Below are 25,411 nucleotides of genomic sequence, written 5' to 3'. Positions count from 1 at the left end.
TTTTACTCTTTGTGAAGTAAAGAGGTTGATCTGGAAAATAAACAGGATGCAATTTTTAATATCCCTCTCCACTCATAAATGCTGTGACAGTGGCGTAGAGTACAAGATAAGCCTGTCTTTCTCTCCCCAATATTAACTGAAAAAGTCGAACTGGCAATTTCTCTAGATGAAAAATAAGTTGCAGGTCCCAGGATGCCTCTTCCAACCTCAAAATATTTTCCTTATTTTCAGGGTAAAAGTTAGATCTGATCCTATCACAAGGCCTGAGGGGCATGTGGATGACGTTACCCAGTACCTATCGCGCACATAAAGAAACAGAGGCCGAAGCAGCAGAAGCATTCATGTCCAATGTCATGTACGAATCAAGGATGGAGGATAGGTGTCCCAGGTGTCTCAGAATCCACATGTCCCAGTTCTCTAGTTCTTCCATAGAAAACCCTTAACCCCTAAACAGATAGGGATAGATGCTATAATGCCTACTTTTTCACACATCAGGAACAGTAAGGTCACCCAGATAGTCAGTGGCAGAGATGGAATTCAGATCCAGCTCTGCCTGGCTCTTCGCCATGACATTGTTCTGACTCCACCACTTGGAGTCTCCTCTCCTTCACCCAAAGGCTAAATTAACAGCCACACAAAGTCTTGTACATTAAGTACTAGTTATGCTTAGCCAAGCTCTGTGGCTTTGGGCTATGCATGGGTCATTTAACAGGTGGAGGGAGGAGATTTACATATTAATCAAACTCTTTAATCATAAAGACATTTTTTCTTGCTCTGCTTGTTCAAAACCACAACATGAAGTATAATGATGGGTTCTTCTCCAGCTGGGACAGAAGGCACCATCCTTTCCCAAGCATCCACAGCAATGGGCCCCGGGACACCCCGACCACCGAAGGAGCTGGCGCTCAAGGGTCCTGAGGCTACCCCCAGCACACCCTGGTCCCGGTCCAGAATCAGAGACCAGAACTGCCCCGCAAACCTCAGGCGAGTCCTAACCCCGTTCTGATACCCCTGACTGGGTCATAAAATGGGACTCAGGAACTGACTCAGCGCCTCCAGTGACTCATGGAGTTGGAAGTTCTCACATGGAGAGTGGTTCCATCCTGCTTTGGGAGGTCTATAGGAGAAGGAACTCATTTTACTCATGTTTAACTCCTTACCTACAGACTATAATTTCCAGAAATGTTTATAAAGTGAGAAAATGCTTCTAAATTCCCTCCATTTGTGATCCGCCCTTTTGGGTTAACCAGTGACTTATCCGATACAAAATACAGATCCCACTCTAAACGTCACGCCCCTAGCACTTCGGGCACCTGCAAAGGTATCAACTACTACCTAGGGAAGAAGGTACCAAAGGAAGCGTGAGAAAAGGAAGGGGCCAGTTTAGACCAACAATATTTTTTATCATTATAAAAAAAATTTTGCCCATTACCTGCTATTAGCCAGGCACTGTACATTCATTATCTTGTGTGATTCCCATGAAGTAGGGACCATGAAAGCACATTTTACAGATGTGGAAACAGGTTTGGGGAGGCCATTCAGCATCACAGAGAGAAAAGGGGATCAAGGCAAGATTCTACCCCAACCTGAGGGGAACGCAGAGCCCACACTATCTGATTCCACTTAGACAAAGTCTCTTGCAGGGAGCTCCGAAAGAAACTCACTCATCCTACCTGTTTTTTTCAGGTGGGAAAAGAAAGGCCCAGAAAGAAAAAGGACTTGCCTCAGCCCTGCTACGATTCAGCGCCGGAGTCCAGGCTGTTTGTGTGTTTTATGCGTGCGGCCTGCCTCCAGCTGCAGAGAAGGGCAGGGAGGGAGAAACCAGGGGCGATGCAGTGATGGGGCTCGAGGGAGGGCTAAGAAAACAGGTGATGGAGATGGTGAAAACGGCTGCTCTCTCATCACACCAGCCTCCCTCAGGGGCCACATCGTCCACCTTCAGCACCATTTCCAGACCTGCAGGGTCGGGGACGCTGTCCCGCCCACTCCCACTGCAGCCTGGCTCCCTGGGAAATGCCTCAGTCGCCACAGCCCCTAGGCTACCACGCAACTTTGAACAGGCCTGTCTTGGGGTTTGAGGGTGGGGGCAAAGGGAGTGGAGATTCGGAGGAAGCCAGCTCCAGCCAACTAGCGCTAACATTTCTGTGCAGGGATGACCAAGAGGAGCAGCCCCTGGAGCTGAAAACCAGCATCTGTGTCTGTCTCCTCCCTGGCTTCCCACCACCAGGGTCAAACTCCTTGCCACCACAGCCTGCACAGCTCTGCCTGGTCTGGCCCTGGCACCTTTGCTCAGCATTGCCTGTGGAGCTGTCCCTCAGTCCCAGCCTTTGCCACGCCCAGTTTGCTCATTCTTCAGGTGTTTGCAGGAGCTGAGCCTTCAACCGAGCACGTGCTCAGACTTCTCCCCCTCTCCCAAACCCTCTCCTCTGCATTCGCTTTATGCGCCTGGCCCCCGAAGACTCAGTTTCAATGCACTTCCTCCAGGAAGCCTTTCCTGACCCCACAAGGCCTGTTACACTCTTTCAGACCACGGCCCAGGCTCTCTCTTAGTACTTAGCACAGCCTGTCTTTATTTGTGTGATAGTTTCATTAATATCTGTCTCCTCCACAATTTTGTAAATTCCATGGAGATAAAGACATGTCTACTTGTCATACTCTTCACTTCTCAGGATGTGTGACGCAGTACTTGCATACAGTCGGTGCTCAAAAAGACTTGCTGAATTAAAGAATCCGTGACTGACTAGCGCTCCACTGTTCTCCTTACAGGAGAACAGTGACATCTAGTGGCCACTCTCCACACCCATTCTGACAGCCTATCATGAATGGACCTCAGGAAGACCCGACTGAATCTCCACAGCGGAGTATTGCAATAATGCTAAGGGAAGCTGGCACTGAATTCAGACATGGGGTAATCTGACTCCTAAGCAAAGAAGAAATGAACTACCACCTGTGCCAAGAACATATCACAAAATTCCCAGGACTGAGCTAGTGTTGTGCCACATTACAGATGAGGAGAGTGTGGCCCAGAATGGCGGTCGTTGGGCAAGTTCACAGAGCAGTACACGGGGCTATCAGTATCCCCACTCACCTTGGCAGCTGATTAGGGAGAGCTCAGCCCTGCACAGCTACCAAGGTGCTGCTTTTTTCAACCTCACATACAACACTTGTCAGACCAACCTTGGCATTTACTGGAAGCTTCAACAGCCTCCACGGGTCTCCCTGCTTCCACTCTTACATTTCCACAATGTACCCTCACCCTAAAGTGAGAGGCATCGAGAAATGAGGTCTGTCCAGGAGGTGTCCAGCCATGAAAAATACAGGCATTTACTGAAGAAGATACAAGATACAACACTGTACATAGAACAATGACACCTCAGGCGCCTTCAAAGTAGGCACTTTGGAACCTCACACAGCTCTCAGTCACTGTCAGCTGCCCTGCTGTATTTTCCTGAAACCTCTGCCCTTTCAAAGATGATTTTAATTTTGAGAAAAGCCAGAAATCGCAGGGTACCAAATCTGGGCCGTAGCAGGGTTGAGTCACCTGGTGATCTGATGTTTTGCAAAAAAACTCTGCACAAAGTGTGATGCATGAGCAGGCACATTGTTGTGATGAAGCTGCCAATCACCAGTTGCCCATAGCTGTGGCCCTTCTGAATCATCCAAATAATTTTCACAGAGGAAAATCCAAGCTTAATGCAAAGTTTTATGTAGATCTGCTGCTCTACTTACTCAGTTATTTTGAATGCAACATCCACACAGCACATATATTCACTCCAGTGTGTGTACCACCCCCACTGACTAGTACAGTGAAGTCCTCATTAATCACGCACATGCATTCCAGTCCACTCTCCTTGGCTGCCAGGCTATATCAATGTCACACAAACCGTTCTCATTATATTAACAATGGCTGGACTCTTCCCAGACTGTTCTTGTGTATGTGTATTCGGTTTTTCTATTGGTGTTACTTTGGGGACCTCTGATGTACAGAATTAGATTATTTGCAAGCTCACTGTTGCACCACGCAAGGCTGTTTCATGTAACCTCCAGTTAGTGTTAGTTAACTAACGAGTTTTAATATTCTAATAAACCCCAACAAATCCACCACCCAAAATACCAGAGAGGGACTTGCCTTCTTGAATGTAACCAGTGCTCCCTCATGACATCAGCCTACTTCCCCTGACTCAAGATTACCATCATCTTGAATCCTATGGCCATCATTTCCTTGATTCCATTTTTAAATGGCTTATTGCATCTGTATTTATTTCCCAAAGGTAGTGTACTAGGAATGTGTGTGTATGTGTATCTTTTTTAACTTAAAGTAGTAGAAAGGGTATCATGCTATTTAAAATGTATCTTTGGGATTTGTTTCCTTCATTTAATACTATGTTCATTCACCTCATGTTGTCACTACAGGTCACTCATTTTGGCTGTTGTACAGAGTTCCGTTGTATGCATATTCCACACCTGAACTCCATCCCATTGATGGCCGCCAGGACTGTTTCCAGAGGGCTCCTGCCACCCCGCAAACTAACCCTATCAGCCTCCGGCTTATCATGTATCTTCAGCACCTCAAGGCCCTCCAGACAGGTCCAAACTCCGTGGTCCACCTTCAACGTCCTAAATGACCAGGCTCCTCCTCACCTCGCTGGCCACATCTCTGCTTTCCATGTCTTAGTCTTAGTCATGGGGAATTTCTTCCCGTCCTCCTACAGACCCTGTTCTTTTCTGCCTCAGACTGTCCACCTGATTCTCCCCCTCATTCATGTTCTCATCGCCTCGTTGACCCCTGCGAAGCCCTGCCTGCTCCCTCACCAGCCTCTGGCACTTGCTCAGCCCAACGGGATGCTATGGGAGAGGCACAACTTTCAGAGCGTCCTGCTGGGTGTGGTCAGTGGTCTGCCACTCTCTCCTTCGCAGGTCCTAAGCTGTCAAGGGGTTTCTGCAGAGAGGAGAGCAAGGACCAAGTAGGAATGCTTTAGCCACCTTCCTCTTCCTCACGGAAGGAGTGGCATCGCTGTTCCTGGTTTTATGGATTGTGGTTCCTGAAGGCTGCCCTTGGAAAAAGTGTGCCACGAACACCAATTTGCAAACCAGCGAACCGAATCATGGATACGGCCCCCTCAAGCCCTGACATGCCGTCATTCAAAGTGAGACATGCAGAAAGAGGGGAAGGAGGAAATATAATTTTACAATTAAACCTACTGTCTCGGAAGCAAACCAACTCTCAGGAAATGAATAAAGCTCTTTGAGGTTTCTGCACTTGTAAAGGAGGTATGACATTAAAATAATCTATATGGAATTGCCATTTTTACAAATAAAAGATGATCAAGTATCTGCAATTTCATATGAGTCCACCCAATACTTATAAAATAAACATAGCTTTGAAGGGTGAATTAAGTAAGATAATCCAAGTACAGTACTGAGGCCGGTACTGCCAGCTGTTCACCAAACCCACCTCTTCTCCTAGATACCCAGATAGAACAAACTTCCCTATCTCACTGCAGACAGGTGTGCCCTGCAGCTGGGCTCTAACCAGCTAGACGGGACATTCGCCACTTTCAGCCTTGGCCTATTTAAAATGCTCACATGCAATCCCCGATGTTCTTTCTTTTTCCACCTTAACTGGAAACCTCACAAGATGGAACAGGCTGGATCCCTGAACTATTCCTCAGAGGAAAGATATTCATAAAGGAAAAAAAAATCTGTTTGGGACTCTGCACAAACAAGAAATAAATTCTACTGCATTAAGCCATTGCGATTAGAGAGTTTGTCGGTCAAAGTAGCTTGTGTTATTACCAAGCTACTTACGTACTTAAAACAGGGTAAGGCATCAATAGATGCTAGTCATTGCAGCGATGATGACGACAATGACAACAGTCCTGACAAACGAAGGGCCCACGGGGCAGGAGGTAGGAGAGTTGGTACTTAGATTTGACTCAGAGGCTCCGTCAGGGGGCTCACCTCCTTGGTGCCATTGTCCTGGATGAGGGTGTAAAGTGGGACCACACGGTTGATTTCCAGCAGCACCGGGGTGGGGCTCAGCTGCTCCTTGCCCGGTCGGCGGCAAAGGTGGCAGGTCGACGGACAGCGGCCTTTCTCCTCACAGCGGATCTCCACACCTGAGATGAGCTGGTCATCTGACAGCATCTGTGCCGTCAGCAGACCTGAGAGGTAGGTGATGAAGGGCATGGACTTGAGCTCCTTCTTGCTGCCCAACTCCGTGGTCTCTGGGGAGAGAGAGATACGTTCAGTATTGTTCAAAAGGTCAGACTCTTGAACCCATAAAGAGCCCGAGGTGTTGAGGAGCTGGTATCAAGCGGAAAGGAAAAAATGGTAGAGTGGTTTGTTCATGATGCTTTACTAAGAGCTCTGGCCTGAGGGTTCAGAGACCAGAATGGAGTCCTGTTCTACCATTTACATTAAATGGCCCTTGCTCTCTTTGGGCCTCACTTTCTCCATATTAAAAGAAGGCTGCCTCGACGAGAGGATTCTCCAAGGACCTTGCAAGATGTTAATATTCAAAGATATTTTTTCCAACCAGAAATCCTCCCTGTCTACTGTCCGTTTACAGGATTTCTACCTTTCTTTTAAGAACCATCTCCAGTTCTACATTTTTCATGAAGTCCCTTGTAATATGGAAAATACAAGCTTTGGAGTCAAGTCAATTTCAGTTTAAATCTGAATTCTACTTGATAATAGCAATGCAACCTTGGAAAAATCTCTTAATCTCCAGGAGATTGTAGTAATTAATTCTGTAAAATGGGATTAGTAATACCAATTGCAACTGTTATGAGTGATAAATGTGACAGAAGGAGGTGGGCCTGCCTGGATTAGATATCACTTTCCCCTCCCTTCTGTGCTCAGCTCTTCCCTTGTTCAAACTCCTTTCCTGTCTGTTCTTCACATGCACACTGAGATCTGACTCACATGTACTCCATTCTCTTCTGTCTCTTTTGATCCATACAGCTGGCATCTCCTACTTCCCTGCCTTTGCTCGCCCTGTCCTACTGTCCCTCTGCCTCTCCAGCTCTTTACCATCCATCGATGCCGCATTCCAGAGACTTCTCAGGAAGCCTCTCCTTGCCCTAGTCCTTCTTCTCCAGATAAGTATTTCTACTTCTAAGACCTTGTCTTCTTAAGCTCACTGTCTCGTCCCATTTTCTGCTGACCTCTCCAACACTCTAGTCAGTTTTTAGAGACCAGGGGCCATGTCTCCCAGTCCTGTCCCCACCTTATCTTCGCTGCCTAGCATGGTGCTAAGGACGTTTTTGATACTTAATCAAAGAGGGAAGAGTGGAAACTCTGAATGGTTAGGATGACCTTCATGATCAAGTCTAAGGGCTCCGAAATTCTTCCAAGGAATTCTAGGGATCCCAGGGAACTCCTCGGGAGCCACTTGATAAGGGCAAGAGGAAAACCAAGCAGGCGGAAGAACTCTAAACCCACATTTCCACTTCAAACAGAGCAGTTCCACTTCCCTCTGTTTTATAGAGTGGCCTTCTACATAAGATCTCATAAGAAGAGAGGGATCAGTGGCTCTATCAAAAAGCTTAAAGCCCTGGCTGGTGTGGCTCAGTGGACTGAGTGCCAGCCTGAAAAACCAAAGGATCGCCGGTTTGATTCCCAGTCAGAGCACATGCCAGGGTTGATAGCCAGGTCCCCAGTAGGGGGCCCAGGAGAGGCAACCACACATTGGTGTTTCTCTCCCTCTTCCACCCTGCCTTCCCCTCTCTCAAAAATAAATAAATAAAATCCTTTTTTTTTTAAAGGCTAAACTTAAATAAAAAGCTTGAAGAAGGAAAGTGATCTGTACAACCCAGAAGGTTCTACTTATGTTACAGACTATATGAATGGTATCTGCAAAGTTGTGCAATGCGTAGTCTGAGTGGCAAAACAGGGGGCGGGGGGCGCTGAACTAGGGGGCAGAGGTTACTACAGATGGCAGCTTCTGCCAAGCCTGGTAAAGTCAAGGCAAGCTCCTCCCTCAGTGGAACCAGGGGCCCTGGGCACCAAAGCCTGGCAGAAAAAGAAGGGTGGTCTCCTACTCTTGCTCTGGGCTTGCAGCGACATGCAGCTGAACTGGAAATGGGCTTGCCAATTAGAAATACAAATACATGCAGCCTCCATTCATTACTCTCAGGGCCCTCGGGCCTGGGATCTGGGCTCCACCTTTTCTGTCTGGCTGTCAGCAAATGCTTATGAACATCAGATCAAAGGCTCCGGGGGAGGAAGACAAGGCGTATTCCAGCTAACCAATCCTTCAGAGGGATTAAAGATGGGTAGTTACTAAGATAAACAAAACAAAGCTGTGAAGAAGGCATCTCAGCAGCTGGGGAGATGGAGACAGGCTTATATACAGACACATTGAAAGAAGACGATGATGACTTTTGGAAGTGCAGGCCAGAGGGATAATTTTGGAGAATAATGACTTCAAACTTGGGAGTGAATAACCACTCAGGAGAGAAGGGGGAGGGCGTGTTAGAGCTGCAAGGACATTAGGAAGCAGTTAGCACACACGCTGACCCAGAGGTCAGTAAACTATGGCCCATGGGTCAAATTCAGCCCTCTGCCTGTTATTGTAAATAAAGTTTTATTGGAACATAGCCACCCTCATTCTCTCTATTGTGTAGGGCTACAATGGCAGAATTGAGTGGATACAACAAAGACTGCATGGCCTTCAAGCTTAAAATATTTACTCTCTGATCTTTTGCAGAAAAAGTTCAGAAACCTCTGCTCTAGCCTTGGTTTACAGATGGGGAAACTGAGTTTTGGACAGAGGGCCACTTTAAAGTTTTTACTTTAATGATGGATGCATTAAAATAAAAACTTTGAAATTAATTAGACCATGAATATGCTTAGATTGTGGGTCTCCAAGGAGAATAAATAAAATGGGACATCTTTTCTCCATAAGACATGTTTCAAAATCTATTAAAAAGCACACCTTTGAAAAAACACTAACCTAGCACAACTCTCCCACTTTAAACAAGAGGAAATTGTGTCCGAAGGAAGGAAAATAACTTCCCAAGGTCACACAGTGAGTATTTTTTTCAGCACATTACCCCGGTCTGTTTGATAATCAATTCACCACTTTAGCCATTGTTTTTATCTCATTTTAAAACACCGTCGAGGGGCAAGCCCCTCGTAGCACTTGCCATATGCACATAATTTAATTGAGAAGGAACATAATAAGGTGCTGGGGGTAAGAAATCCCCTGGATCGAATGAACATTCATAACCTTTGGGTTAAAGATATAACTACCCATCTACAACAAAACGAGCTATAGATCTTTGCTGGTCTGCTTTTGTCTATTAAATTGTTAGCTTCTTTCCATCTATCAGGTCAACCAGTGGGGTTAAAAGCCCAAAGTGTGGGCCGAAAACTGCACTGAAATAGCAGTACAGAATTCACAGCCCAAATTAAGGGCTGGTTTTACAAAGGGAGAGCACTTGGGTATCGTCTGGTCCAGCTCCATTAGTGAAGAAGTAAGAAACCCAATACCTAAATGGAGAAAAGGATTTACGTCTAAGTCCCATGCACACTTATCAACGATGATTCTCTTCACAGAGATTGTGTCAAGCCTAAGTTATGATCTGGATGAAAGTTGCAACAGGGAAGACCATTAGCCATTCCATTAATTACTCTTCTGTAGACATTACAATGGCTAAAGCTAATTGCTTCTGATACAACTTCACTCTGTAGCTAAAGTCTTCTTTTTAAAAGGTGAAGCCTATATTCTCCTCCTGCTTAAAACTCCTCCATGGCAAATCCCTGCTCTTAGGATGAGGACCAAGTGTCTTAAGACAATATATAGACAATGCGGGATCTAGACAACCTGTCTGCCTCTCCAATCAGGTCTCTTACTCTGTTCCTCCTAATTCTCTTACTTTCGGCTACACTGGCTTTTAAGTTCCTTGCATAAACGCTGTACCTTTCTCAGTTTCCGCAAATGCCCTGCTCTGCACAGACCACTTTCCCCTATTCCTCCCCTAGCCCCCGGCCTCTCCTGGCTAACTCCCACTCATCCTTCAGATCTTAGTTCAAGTGCAATTCCTCAGCAAAGCCTTCCCTAAATTCCACCCCCCTGCCACCCATCTTTATTAGGGTTTCGCATTAAAGATCCTCACAGCACCTGCTCTATCACCCCTTATTGTCTCCAGATGAAAAGTCCCATAAGGGCAAAAACAGTATTTACCTTGCTGATTTTCATATTCACTTTAGACGGTACTGACACACAGTAGGTGTTCAATAATGATTTTAATAAATACTTGAATATGTAATATATTTACATACCGTCATCATTATGCTCTTATCAAAGTACTGATGAGTCTAAGAGCTAAGGTTTGTGAATTTTACCACTGATAATTACTTGATGGCTCCTAATCCAGTGACCTGTTCTCAAAGCAAAATTAGCTCTCTCAATAGAAAAGTTAACAGATGAATAACTGATCAATTTGCCAGTTGTTTTGACTCCCTCTAGGTTTTCACACAGGTCCTTGCCTTTGAGGGGATGGGAGAGTTCAGTTAAAACAGGCTGCCTTTAACAGGCAAGGATAAAGAGCATTTTTGAAGAGACTTATCCTCTGTTCACATTTCCCATCCCTCTGAACAATGCTTCCAAAATAGGATCATGTCTGGTTTCAAGCCCAATTCAGTTCCAATGACACTACAGCCCATTCATTTGAGAACCTGCCAACTGAACTCTCTTTTTTCTCCTCCCAAATTCCTGCTGGGTATTATTTTGTTGCCACCAAAAAAAAAAAAAAAAAAGCCTCAGTTGAAGTGACAACTCCTTGTTGGGAGGGCAGCCAGGGCTTTTCGGCAGGAGGTGATGGCACCACTTGCCCTCATCCAGAAAACAAAACAAAGGCCTCAGACTGAGGGCTTCTGGGAGAGCCAAAGTCGTGCGAATGTTTGTTCAATATTCAGCAGCAGCTCGGGGCACTGCCTCCCAAGTCAGATAGGCTTGCTTGGCAGCAGGCTTGCACTTGAAGCATTTAAAGGCTCCCCAGGGACCAGAGGGGCTCAAATTAGAAACATTCAGGGTGGGAGAAAGAGGCTGAGACTTTTATATTACGGAGAATGGCCTCTATTCCAGCAATGGCCTCCCAGGAATTGCTGAAATGGGATCGTTTCTTAGGCGGAGTTACTGACTCCTGTTGGAGGGAAGCGATGGCTCTGAGGCCTGACTCAAGGACCCACACAGATGTCCTTAACAAAGGGAAAGGAGCCAGCAGAACTGCCACCAACAAGGCCTGAACCTGTGTGCTGTGCAGTCCGAACTTCTCCGCCCAACAGTTAAAGTTCAGCGCCGTGAGTGTGCCAATTATAAATAACAGCCCCAATCTGAGAGAGTTATTGTGGGGATTAAATAAGGTGCCTGGCAAAGGTGAAGCGCTCAATCCGTTTAGCTGGTATCATTGTTTTGCTGTGGTTGTCCTAATTATCACTACTGTTGTTGCAACAGGATGTTAACGTTAACATTTCTATTGAGACACCAAGAGAGAACAGAGGTGAAACCCTAAAGCCAAGCCCCTATATGCAGAATTTACAAAGGAGATGAATCCTAACTTGTTGCATAACTCTAGAAACCCCAGCCAGAACAAGGAGATAAAACAAGGCCAGAGAGTAGACAGGGCGGATTTAGGGGAGATTTACTTTGCGGAGAGAGATTACTACCTGATGGTTAGTGTTCCCAACATCCCAGGTGGGACATGTAGAACGTGCCACCTTCTCATCCCAAGTTTTTTGAGAAAGGGCCTGAAGCGTGCCTCTTGGAGAACTCGCTATGTGTCCTTGGCAACTGGGAAGATAGTGGGCTAGGATCTTATCCACCTGCAAAAGCTTTAGCGGGCTGCGGCCACAGAACAGGAGGGGATGCACAGGGATTAGCCCCAAATCCAGAGGTTGCCAATGTGAAAAATGCTTTAGTATTTTCCCTGGACCAGATGTGGAACCCACAGTAGAAAGAGCTATCCTAGAACTGTTTAGAGTCCTCTCCAAGAAGAACTGTAACAGGTTGGGGGTTCCCCACAGTGAGGATCTCCAAGGCATCCCTGGTGGGCAGCCAGAGAAACAGAAGGTAGAGGGGATCAGCAGCAGCCAGCTGAAGAGAAATTACAGGTGTTGGGAGAAGTCCCGGCACTGGGGATCACTGAAAAGCCCCCAAGAACAAAGGCGAGCTTTAAAAATCTGTCAGGGCCAGAAAACACAGAGCCAGGTACAAGGGTCCCAGGGCAAAGGCGACCTTCCTCATCCTTGCTGCTTCTGTCTCCTGCTTTGACCTTGGAGGGAGAGGACAAAGGAGCGCAAGGTAGAGATACAGAAGAGAGGCCAATCTTGTTCCACCTCTTCAGGTCCCTGCTGTGGAGGGAAAGGAGATTCGATTTGTCAGGTGTAGAACTTTGTTTAAAATCTTGGACTGCACATCCTAATTCCTGATTTGAAACTGTGTTAGCAACTTAAAAATGCCTCTAGCATTGTCCATTCCATAAAAGTGATAATAGAGTAGATGTACTCTGCTAAAATTTTCATGAGGAGCAAATACTATCCCATTGAATACATTACAAGGAGTGTGGGGACTCGCACATATACAGGCAAACCTCACTTTATTGAATTTCACTTTATTGCCTTTTCAGATATTGTGCTTTTTCCACATGGAAGGTAAGACCTTCCGCCAGCAAAAAGATAACTCACTGAAAGCTCAGATGATGGTCATCATTTTTTAGTAATATATGATTTTTAAATTAAGGCATATAAGTTGTTTTTTAGACATAATGCTATTGGACACTTAATAGGGTATAGTATAGCATAAACGTAACTTTTTTATCTACTGGGGGGAAAAAATGTGTGACTCACTTTATTGCAGTGGTCTGGAACTGAACCCGCGATATCTCTGAGGTATGCCTGACTTTTTGAACAATATATATATTCATAAACTATATTTTGATTATTCTCAATTTGTATTATTAACTGAACCATTTATACCATCATCGCCATTACAGGGCTTATTGTATTTTTAATTTTAATTAATGTGCTAGTTAAATTAATATCTGTCTCCCCAACTAAACTGTGAGCTCCATACAAGTGAGGACCATGCTTTTTAAAAAAAGATTTTATTTATTTATTTTTAGAGAGAGGGGAGGGAGGAAAACAGAGAGGGAAAGAAACATCAACTGATTGCCTCTTTCATGCCCCCAACTGGGGACCTAGCCTGCAACCCAGGCATGTGCCCTGACCAGGAACCAGTGACCTTTTGGTTCATAGGCTGATGCTCAATCCACTGAGCCACACCAGCCAGGGTATGGACCATGCTGGTTTTAACAAGCATTTGCATCCCCAGTGCAGAGTTCACTCGCTGATGTAGTATAGACTGCAGGTCAATGTCTGAATAATTGAATAGATGAATGTATAATCTGACCCCTTTTTCCTTTAATGTCTTCCATTCATGTAACACTTATCAGACTTCAAACCCATTACCTCAGTACATATCATTACAGTCCCAAAGGTAGATGGTCTAAACTTACTTTATTGATGTACAAATGGTAGCTCAGAGAGGTAAGGTAATTTGTCCAAGGTCACACAGCTAATAACTAGTCTTGTGTGTTGTACCTGATTCTACTACTCCTTCTATTGTGCAGCACTAATTCTCACTCCTGCACAGTAAGTCTTCTCTTTTGCAAACACTTGGACCTTGCCTATTCCTGCCACCTCCCCCCCCAATACCCCCAGGCTCCCCACCTCTTTCCGTGGGCTAAAGGATCTCATGAGTAAAAGGCATTTTAAAGGTCACTTGGTCAGAATTTCCATCTGATGTGTCATTCACTACCAAATCATCTGCCAACTTCTTCTGGAAACTTCTAATGATGCAGAACTCATTATCTCTTCAGGCCTCCAGTTCCATTATGGGACAGCTCTGTTACATCTAGATGGTTTCCCATCCAGGAACTGCATTTCTCATCCTAAGTATCAGGCCCAGACCCCGAGTTATCCACTTTATGCTATTTGGATGCCTTCTCTGCGGTACTCAAGCCTGCCCGTACTGGGTGGTGAGAATAAAATCAACCAGCCAGCTAGGTGGGTGGAAGAACTCTCCATTCCAGGAACTGTGGGGCAGCCTTGAGGGCTTCTGATAAGGTGGATATGTTTGAGTGTGTGTGCAGTGTGCATATTTGAGGAATGGAAGGGGAAGCCATAGTGGAGACTAAAAAGAAGACAGGTCCATAAAACTGTCAAATTTCTAAGGCAACTGATCTCCTAATCTAACCTAATTCACAGCTTCTTCCATAAATACACAAGTAATAAACCTTATCACAGGGAGCAACTATAAATTGCAGAGGGGCAACTATAGCACAGTGACTTGCTTGGGTTTGAATTCCAGCTCTTCTATTTCCAGATGGGTGACCTCAGACAACTTGCTTAACCTCCCTGAGGCTCTGTTTTCTCATCTGTAAAATATCCATAATGTTAGCACATAAATCTTAGAATATTGGGAGGATCAATAACAAACAGAACCCAATCAGCAATTTATCTCCAAGTTCTAGGTTGTCAAGAGCATCATCGGAGTCATTTGGTCTAGCCCTTGGCCACCACCTCAGTATTATCCAATTTTTGTGCACGTCTGAAACTGTAAATGTTCCCTTGTGACCTGCTGGGGCTTTAACCACACTGTCAGGAACTTTTCCTTAAATGCCTGCTTCCTACGTAGTGGAACACAGTAGACAAGGATAAAATTGGACGCTTAAATCTAAAGCTATTGAGTTAGATGATCTGAATTGAGAACCTGGGTAAGTCACTTCTTTCATTTACTTTCCTCATTTGTAAAATGGGGATACTAATTCCTCATTGAACTGCTCTGAGCATCAAACGTGAGAGGCAGCCCTAGCTGATTCACACCTGTGATCGCATATGTCCTTCCTATCATCCTACAGAGTAGAGGTCGCTGCCCCCTTTTACACATGAAGGATCTGAGGCTCACCGTGACATGGAGGACACCTGACAAGAAAATACCTGTTTCAAATGAAGGCAATTCAATCTCTGAGGAAGCGGTTAAATCTCTGAGGATGGTCATACTTTTAGTGGGACAGGATCTCCTGGACACTGACCAATAATAGCCCAGTAGTGGTTGATGGCTGATGTCTTTTGTTTGCAAAATATATATATATTTTTGTAAGTACAAAAATACCATGCAGTTCTGCTGTGCTCTATGTCCTACAGAAAGTAAGAGACACAGTGACGAATCCCAGAGCAGCTCAGTGGACCCAAAAGTGGGCCTTCCCACAGACTAAGTTGTGCTCAGCTTCTCTCCCCTCTCCCACTTTTTTTTTTAAATCCCTCCGGCCATTCAGTCAGCATTGAAGCTTCGCATTTCCCCCAGCCTCTTGAGGCAAGGTGGGCTATGGCACTTAACGGGAGGCTTTAAAGAAGACCATGTGTGATCTCCTACTGCCCTCTAGTGCCTTCTTAAGGGGATTGCTCTTGGGAAAAACAGGTTCTTCGATGCCCAAGAATGATAACTGTGTGCAAAGCAACTTGCTGCGTGTGCACTGAGGACAGCAGGGAAGACAGTCAAGGCTGGGCTCTGACCCAAGGAAGTCTAGTGGAAAGTACAAGGATTCTGGACAAGCATTTGCTTAGAAAGGCCGATGCAGGGCCACTCTGGAGCTAGGCACTGGCAAGGGATGATAGCAGTGAAATTGTGCATAATGATTTGCTCCAGTCCTGGTGGTACCCAGGAGTACAGATTTGATTGAGAATATCAGCTAGGAAGGAGAAGCCAGAAGGGAGGAGAGGGGAGGGGCTGGAGATAAGCCAGAGAGAAGAGATCATCGATGGAGCGGGATCCTGAAGGTACTAGGAAGAAGTAAACGCCAACGTGGCAGTGGAAAGGATGTGGTCTGAATGGGAGACACAGCTGGGTTGGAACTTCTATGCATGCATCCCGGGCCTCTGGGCACAGCTGTGCAGGGTGTACTGCACAACCCTGACAAGGCAGGAGGGCGAGGGAGTGAAAACTGAATCCAGCCTCAGGCAGCCCTGCAAGCCACACCCGAGCTCACAGGCTGGAATCCACGGGACGGCACCATTTCCTAATTCATCCAAAAGGTAACCACAGCCAAGCTTGACAGACTTCCTCTCTCTCTCAGAGCCTCTGCTCTTCTATGCATGAAATAAGGATAACGTCCCCAACGAGGCAAAGTTGCTGTTAGAATCTAAAATAATGTATACCCGTGCCACCCAAGGAATTTCAGTTCTTACTGCTACTAGTATTATCATGACAACGTACTTTTATTTTTAAGATATGACAGGGCAAATCCATGAAAAAAGAGAGAGGGTGGAAAGGAAATCCACATTAGCTGAGCTTCTCTTCTTTGCCAAGCACAAGACATTAGGGATCTCACTGAATCCTCATAATCGTGATTTGGACAAGGAATATCGCCATTTTTATAACTGTATTTTACGACTGAGGAAATCGAGGTTCTGAGAGGTGACAGCCTGCAGCCAAAGGCTGTACCAGGCATTCTGGGTCTGACTCCGAAGACTCTTTTCCATCCAATGGAGCACAGAAGCTTTATTAATCTGAAGCTTGCCTTCTACTTCCTGAGATCCCATTTCTCCTTTCTAAAAACTGTGCTAAAATGTATCCCTTAAGGAAGGAGTCCAAGAGTTCCTCTTCAATTCCTTCCTCCTCCTTCCAGTAGCTTCTGAGGCTAGGGATCAAGGAGGAAATGCCCAAAGGAATCATGCCTGGACGGGTTAGCAAACGGAAGCCTCTGAGATGCTAATGACTTACTTTACATGGAAATTCCCAGATTTTCCAGCTTGAACAGGACCATTAGGCAGGAGTGCAGGCCCGGGGCATTATCAGGCTGCTGTGGGGCCAATGGAGAGGTTGAGGAGGGCATGAACCTGGGGTGGGGTCACTTGGAGGCTTTGTTATGAAGAGCCACCAGAAAACAAAGGGCCACCCTCTGATCACTATCTAAGGGGACTCCAGTGTGGCTGCCACACTTGCAACTATTTCCACCAAAATCTTACCAACACCCAGGTTAAAAGATCACCTATGCTGACAAGCAATATTTTTGGAAAACATATTCAAAGTGACCTACTTCGTCCATTAGCTTCCCCCTTCCATGTAGCTGTGCTGCCCAGGTCAGGGAGAGGGATGAATGAGTCCACCCATCAAAAAAAATTAAATTAAAATAAAATAACAATAAAGGACGAAGACTCCTCAGGGATTCCATGTCTCATCACTGAGGAAATCAGTAAAATCGGTATTAATAACTATGAGTTTACATGCATATATTCCAAGCCAGACGCTCTGCTACCTGCTTTGTATACTACGTCTCATTTGGTCTGCATTAATCCTAACAACCATGTTTCATTATTGCATTTTAAAGATGAAGAAATGGAAACTCACAGAAGTGAAGTCATAGGCCGAGGAGAACTGAACTTCCACCTTGACCTGTCTCACTTGTAAGCACTTTTCCACTGTTTTAAGTTGCCTGCAATCTGCTATCGTGCTGGAGATTCAGGCCTGGGCAGCTATAAATTCTGGAAATTGAATATGCAATCTCTGTTACTTCTGCTCATTTTAGTGTCTTAGTCACAAAACCCTTAAAATCAGAATCTACGGACAATCAGTAGGGAATTGGCCAAAAAACTAGGGTGCATCCACACAGTGGAGTCTATACTTAAAAAGGAATTAGCGCAGCCTACATGGGATATGGAGTAATCGCAAATGTGTTTTATTAAATGGAAAAATCAAAGTGCAGAAACATTTATAGAACTTTCTTTTATGTAAGAAATAAGAAATATAAATATATACATATTATATGAATATATTACATAAAAATCGATATTGAGGTTATACACATAGATATAATTTTTCACTAAAACCACTGAAACAATTAACCAAAACAAATACAAATGATTACCCACAAAGGAAGCAAGAAAACAAAGGGACAAAGACAAAAGTCAGAGTGTTTGGAGTATATGTTGTTCTACAAGTATTAGCTTCAGAACTACAAAAAATTATTTATTTCTTAGTGTCTTAGTCCTAAAACCCTTAAAATCAGAAATCAGAATCTACGGACAAATCCTTCTTCTATCTTAAATCATAAAAGAAGCACTAGTCTCTACAAATTACATGCAAACTGAAAAGAAAAACCTAGCTATGAAAGAGAAAATAATTATTTTGAGTAACTTTAAAATGCAGTATTTTGATTTTACATGCCCAGTTAGAAATATTCCAAAGAAAAAATAATCTGAAAATAAATCTTAGACTAGATGCAATGGACTTATTGCTAGTTCTAATATTGGTATTGTTTATTTTGAAACTATTATGTGTATATTGTGGGCTATAGCAAACAAGCCATTACATTACTGTCTTTAGGAACTAAGATTATCAGTATAAAAGGCAACCAACCCAGGTATAAAATCAAAGAAGAAATATTCTGCACATTGATCTTTCAAACAGAAATCACATAAACTTATAACCTGTTTTTCTCTTTTAAAAAAATAAATATTTTATAGCTCTGTCCACTGAAAAGGCCTAGTAGTAACGGCAACCTAATAGTAATAAATACCCTTAATGCCCAGACTCTTGTTTTTAAATATCATTTCCCACTAAAAGGAACAAAAGATTCTTGGAACACTTCCTTACCCCAAGTATGGAATAGGCATGGTACAAGCTGAGCCTGGGGTACCTTGCTGTGCCAAAAGCAAGATAGCTGCCAAAGACTAATGTGGTCATTTCAAAAGGACATAGAAGCCAGTTTAGGAGGGCTCACACTGGCCTAACATTGAACAAATGGAACATCAAAGTGAATAATGACTGCAATTGAGTTGAAATAGAGCAAATAAATAAATTTCTTGTAATTCATAATGTTCTTCAAATATAAAACAAAAAAGCAAAGCTCATTGGTCCCCATTGGGGATAGCTAGGAAACCAGCTCAGCAGTTTGAAAATTAATAAAAGATTCAAATATTAGTCAATCTTTCATCATATGAAATGGATTTCAGGGTAACCACGTTTTTATTCATGGAAATATTGCAGGTTATAAAGGCGGGAAGAATGACAGAATTAGAAAATGACTATTTTGTAATCTAACAAAATCGAGTCAGATATCGTCAAAAAATCCTAAAGCCATTAAGAGAAAGGCTGATGAGAATACTTTTAATCAATGGATCAGACTTATAGTGGCTTAATCTTAACATAACTAAAAGTAGTGAACCAGACATTAGTGCCTTTGCGGTGATGCCATAGGAAGGGCGTGGCACAGCTTGTCTACTTCAGCGGGCTCTTCTCAGGCCCATGGACAGAATTCAAGGGTCTGTGAACTTGTGCAGAGAAAAATACATCTTTATTTTCAGTATCCTCTGAATGCAGTTTAGCATTTCCTTAAATTATACATGGAGGCAATGGGCTATAGAAGTGTAGCATTTCCTGTGACTTTGACACAATCAAATTCTCATCTATTTCTATTACAATAGAGTTGTTACAGATATTTTAATTATTTATGCTCAACGCAAATTAGAAATTATAACTATGAGACTTCATTAAATCTTGCCATTAATAAAAGGGTCCATATATTACTCCACAAATTTGGGTTTGGTTTTTTTTTTTTATAGTTTGATAACTATATCTTGATATAATTTCTTTCTTGTGTAGTCCTCATGTATTTAATTTTATCCATTTAAAAAGTTTATTCTGTAAAGGAGGTCTGTAGTCTTCATCATTCCACAAAAAGATCCACAAAACAAAACAAACAAACAACAAAGTGATAAATCCCTAGGAGAGAGGAACAAGTTAAAAAACACCAAGAGAAAGCAATCAGCTACTCTGCAAAACAAAACATCCTAAAAAACAAGAAGCCAATGTCCTTAACAAATAATAGCAAAATTATAGGTATAATTATTACTGATTAAAGGAGACCTAGTACAACAAGTATTTTGATCCTTATTTAAGCATATCTACTATAGAAAGCTATTTTGAATAAAGGAAATTTGAATATGAACTGCAAGATGTAATGATGGTGTTGAGATTGTTAAAAAATAGTTATCTGTTAGATACATACTGAGATATCATATCATTTACAGAGTGACACAAAATCTAGGATTTGCGTTAAAAGATTCTAGCAACAAACAACAAATCGGAGGTGAGGGATCGCTGAAGCAAAATTGGCAAAATATTGACAAGTGTTGCAGGGTGATGAGCACACAGGGGTCCCCGCTGCCGTTCTCTCTCCGTGCATGTGCACGTTTCTCAATGAAACACTGAGAAAAGAGGGCTGCCAGAAGAGCCCCATAAAGTCTCCAGAGGCAACGATTGCTGAGGGGTGGGATGAAGAGGGGTTTTCCGCATCTGCATTATGTACTGTGTTGGACCTCCCAAATGCATTTTCACTTGTATTAGGTTTAAAAATTTAAAAATAGCAGTCAAATTTTCCTATTTGTAGACAAATAAGTTAGGATCATGAATAGCTGCGACGTGAGAATCCGCGTGGTAGAGGAAGGGATGGGGTGGGGGGAAAAGACTCTCTCTTTGTTGGCTCCCAGCCAGTCTTACAGATACCGATGGATGGAGTGAGTAGTGGCAGCCGCCATAAAGAGAAAGCTGGCTGAGGTCCTGGAGCCAAGAGGACAGGAAGTCTGGAGTGGGTTGTGGGGTGGGATTTGGCAGAAATAAGGCCCATGGGATGATTCCCAGCATTGGGTTTAGTTGAAATTGATAACACCACACAGGGAATGTTCTCTGGGCAAGCCTTCACTGTTACTAGCATTTGTCAAGCACCTACTCAGCCAAGATTTGATTACTGCGGACCTTTGACCATCCACACTAGTGCAAACCATTACAAATTGGGTCTGGCCAATGTACACAAATATATGTGATATTAAAATAAAGTTTCAAAGTTTTGAATCACCTGTTTCCATATAAGTGCAAGGAAATAAAAAAACAAAACAAAATGACAAGAACAAACCAAAAAAATCTCCCTGCACAAGGACATTTACACAGTCTCTTTGTGATGGTTAAATGTTCAAAGATAGGCTTGGCAACTTGACAAACTGTGATCAGGTTGACAACTTATGAAGGCCAGAGAAACTCTTCAAACATTTTTTTCCATGGTAAATAAATATAAAAACTTATATTTATTAGAAAAACACTTGTTAAATATTCAGCATCATCATAAATGCATGAACAGGTTAAAGGGGAACTTTGTAAATGTTTATATTTATCTAAGTCTAAGCGATATAATGTTATATTAAAGTGGTGGAGAAAGCTCACTCTTTTGAAATGCTCCTTCATGCTGAAGATTTAAATTGAATTCAAACATCTATGGAACACTTACCATATGCCAGATTTAGGCTAGACTGAGAAACACAGGGTCTGACTATGGCATTTGGAGGTTATAGTCAAGAGTTTCAGCAGAAAGTAGACTAGTAACAGACAGGTGAACATGTACATACGTGCAGTACATACATGTGCACACAGAATAAGAAATTGAGGTTGGAAGAAAAAGAAGAGGAACTGAGGGAGGAAGGGAATGAGGAGGGGAGGGGGAGGGAGGAGATGCGCAAGAGGAAGGCAGCCCCTGACTCAGCATCTCACCTCCTGATAGGCGCTGCCTCTTATACTCTCTTCCACCTGAGTAACTTGCTTTTTCTCCCCCTAGATTTAACTCAAAACCTAACCGAGCCCTTACCCTAACCCTAAATCTAAAAGTAGCCCTTATCATAATAGAACCTTAACCCTAGCACAAACCAAAACCTCAGCCTCAAAGCTAACGCTAACCCTAACACTAACCCTAACCGTGACCCTAAACAACAACTCAACCCTAACTCTCACTTGGGGTTGCTGTCAAACAACAGAATACAGCGATGTTGAGGGGATGTCACTTCTGCGACCGGGTTACAAAAGACTATGACTTCTGTCTTGCTCACAGACTCTCTCTCGATGGCTTTGAGGAAACAAGCTGTTGTGGAGAGACTTGCGGGGCAAGGAACTGAGGACAGCCTCCTCCCAAAGCCATCAAGGGACTGAGGCCCTCAGTCCAGCAGCCTTTAAACAACAGAGTCCTGCCAACAACTACATCCGTGATCTTGGAAGCCAATCCTTCCCCAGTCGAACCTTGGAATGAGAACCCAGCCCTGGCCAACAACTGGGATGCAGTCTAGTGAGACACCATGAAGCAGAGGTTCTAGCTAAGCTGTACTGATTCCTGACTCAGAGAAACTGTAAGATAACAAGTGTATGCCATTTTTCAACCACAAAGTTTAGAGGTAATTTGTTATACAATGATAGGTAAGTCAGATGGTAGACAGATATAAGTTTGTATTATTTCATGAAAATTTAAGCAATTATAAACCTCTAGACTCAGATAAAATTGCTTAGGATGAACTAGAGTTTTAATTTTCTCTCCTGCATCCTGTAAGCAAGAGATTCCACTTCCTCATCAGAATTCAGTTGCTAATAAGAGAGAGACAATCTTTTGCTGAGAAGAGTAATAATAACAATAATAATAACATAATAGTAGCTAACATTCATAGACCACTTATTCTTTATTAGGCAGCGCTCTAAAAACTTTAGCTCTATTAAGTTATCTAACATTTACAACATCCCTATGTGGTAGATAGCTATTAGTATTCCCATTTTGCAAAGGTAGAAAGTAAAGTTCAGAGGGGCTAAATCAGTTGTCCAAGGTTAAATAACTTGTCTTGCAACAAGTTACCAAGCATTACTTCAAATTATCTTCTAACCCATTCTCCAAAAGAACCTTGCAGGTGGGTGGAACTGGGCTTCTGACCCAGGTCTGACTTTAGGTCTCACCTTTTCTACTACATAATGATGGACTTAACAAACAAACTTCATAATAATAATAATCACAATTAACATTAATAGATGTTAGGCAACATGCTAAAATGTAAGTGCTTAAAATCCAATATTTTATTTTGCTCCTTCAAATCTTGTGACTTTGCTAGTATTAATCCCACTTTAAAAAGAACAAAAGAAAGGTTAAACTAAAGATTTTCATTGTAAATGGAGAAAACAATACTTAGCTCATATGGCAATGCTATTCTTGAACTGTGTCCCCCAAAATACATGTTGAAATCTTAATCTCCAGCATAACAGAATGTAACTTTATTTGGAAATTGGGTCATTGTAGATACAATTAGTCAGACGAGGTCATACTGAAGTTTTAACTAGCTAAGATGAAGGTCATACTTAATCTAATAAGACTGGTATCTTCACAAAACAAACAGACACACACACAGGGAGAGAAAATGGCCACATGAAGCTAGGCAAAAATTGGAATTATGCTACCACAAGCCAAGGAATACCTGGAGCCGCCAGAAGCTAAAAGAGGCACAGAAAGATCCTTCCTTAGAGATTTCAGAGAAAGGCCACATTGACACCTCGATTTCAGACTTCTAGCCTCCAAAACTATGACAGAGAAAATTTCTTATGTTTTAAGCCATCAGTTTGTGATACTTTGTTATGACAGTCCTAAGTAACTGATTCAGGTGGTTTAAATGTTAAATGAAAAGCTATTATATTAAAATGCTGAATAGAATACAGGCATACCTCATTTTATTGTGCTTCACTTTGCACTTTGCAGATACTGTGTTCTTTCACAAAGTAAAGGTTTGTTGCGACCCGGAACTGAAGCAAGCCTATGGGTACCATTTGTTCAAAAACATTTGCTTATTGCATGTCTCTGTGTTGCATTTTGGTAATTCTTGCACTATTTCAAACTTTTAAATTATCATATTTATGATAATCTGCGATCAGTGATTTTTGATGTTACTATTGTAATAATGACCACTGAAAGCTTAGATGATGGTTAGCATTTTTAGCAATGAAGTATTTTTTAATTAAGGTATATACATGTTTTTATACCTTAAAAAACTGAATCCTGTCAACAACTACACATGTGACCTTGTACACTTAATAGACTAACTGGGAAACAAAAAATTCCTATGGCTTGCTTTGTTGTGATACTCGCTTTATTGCAGAGATCTGCAACTGGATCCGCAATATCTCTGAGGTATACTTGTACTTCAAGTGCTCCATGAAGAATACTTTTAAAATGTTTCTGTGTATGAGGAATGCTAACATTGTACCAGGGTATGCAAAGTCACACAATTAAAATGAGTGTGTTTTCCTAGGGTGTTTACTTCACTCTGAGATTTCTGCAGTCAGTATGGTAATTAATTTAAATGTTAAGTAACTTAAATATTAAAAGAAAAGAGAGTCAGACACAGATTTTTTTTTTTTTAAGAGAAAAGAGCGAGCCCTGGATGGTGTGGCTCTGTAGACTGAGTGCTGGCCTGCAAACCAAACGGTCGCCGGTTCCATTCCCAGTCAGGGCACATACCTGGGTTGTGGGTCAGGTCCCCGGTAGGGGAGGCATGAGAGGCAACCACACACTGATGTCTCTCTCTTTCTCCCACCCTTCCCCTCTCTCTAAAAATAAATAAATCTTTAAAAAGAAAAGAAAAAAGAACTGCTGTTATTTTTGTTGTTGTTGTTGCTGTGTAAAGGCATGCTTGAACTACATCCCGAGACTACTAGGAGTACCATTAGCTTCTCTCTGTGATTGGGATAAAAGCAATATAAAAATATCATCAGCCCTGAACTGAGACTTTGGGCTGGTACCTGTGGTTTTCAGCAAACAGGGTGCAACCTGCCTATCTTGTCTGAGAAGAGGATATAAGTCAGGTCTCAAGGCTGGGAAGAAAATACTTGACAGCATCTCTCCCATCTTCCCCACCTGACATGGGGGATGGTAGAAGTACCCTAGATCCCTGTCTAAAGTGGCTACTGGCCACTTCCGGTGACACAGGCCACACTGAGTCTCCAGCATGGCAGAAACCCAGAGGACAATCCCTGCTCTTCTCTGGTGATGCTTCTCATAACAACTCATCTGAGTGCCTTTGCCTTGGCAGGAGCATGCTGTATGGTCCATAATGACAGCTATGATTTGACCCGTATTCTTAACTTCCTAAGCATTTTCATCTCTTCTCTCTTTTGAGTCTTACCAGCAAATCTCACTGCAAAAAAAAGGAGAGCTGGTGTTGTAAAATGCGGGTGGTCTTTAGGTGGTGGTGGTTCAGAGCATGTCATGGGCTTGACTGGCCTGGATTTGCACCATAGCCCTACACTTCCCAGGAGGCAAGGGTAAGATGGAGCTACTGATACTGATTTCAATCATTTGTCGAGGGCATTAGTTCTGACTTGTGACACTATCTCTGAAGTACCTGGTATATTGCTGGTGCGCCCTAAGTTGTCAGCTCTTACCCAACTGACCTCACTGAGCTATTCTGCAGCTAGAATAAGTCTAGGTCAGACAGGGAATGTGATTTGCCTAAGGTCACATTTCTGAGTCTGACTCACTCAACAATTCTTATGTGC

General features: G+C 43.1%; 1 protein-coding gene across 3 annotated transcripts in view; it reads right to left on the bottom strand.

Annotated features, from left to right (window-relative positions):
• ASTN2 (astrotactin 2) overlaps positions 1-25,411 on the bottom strand; it is an 807,209-nt gene that overhangs the window by 171,878 nt on the left and 609,920 nt on the right. For all 3 annotated transcript variants that reach the window (XM_054584473.1, XM_054584474.1, XM_054584475.1), the window contains one exon: positions 5,962-6,227. In XM_054584473.1, the coding sequence (XP_054440448.1) occupies positions 5,962-6,227 (266 nt within the window). The remainder of the gene's footprint in view (positions 1-5,961; positions 6,228-25,411) is intronic.

The sequence above is a fragment of the Pteronotus mesoamericanus genome, unplaced genomic scaffold (genome assembly GCF_021234165.1).
Source record: "Pteronotus mesoamericanus isolate MK-2021 breed Mesoamerican mustached bat unplaced genomic scaffold, CSHL_Meso_final contig_78, whole genome shotgun sequence".
In the NCBI taxonomy this organism is placed as follows: domain Eukaryota; kingdom Metazoa; phylum Chordata; class Mammalia; order Chiroptera; family Mormoopidae; genus Pteronotus; species Pteronotus mesoamericanus.
Note: the sequence above shows the minus strand (reverse complement) of the source record. Positions and strands in the feature narration are given on the sequence as shown.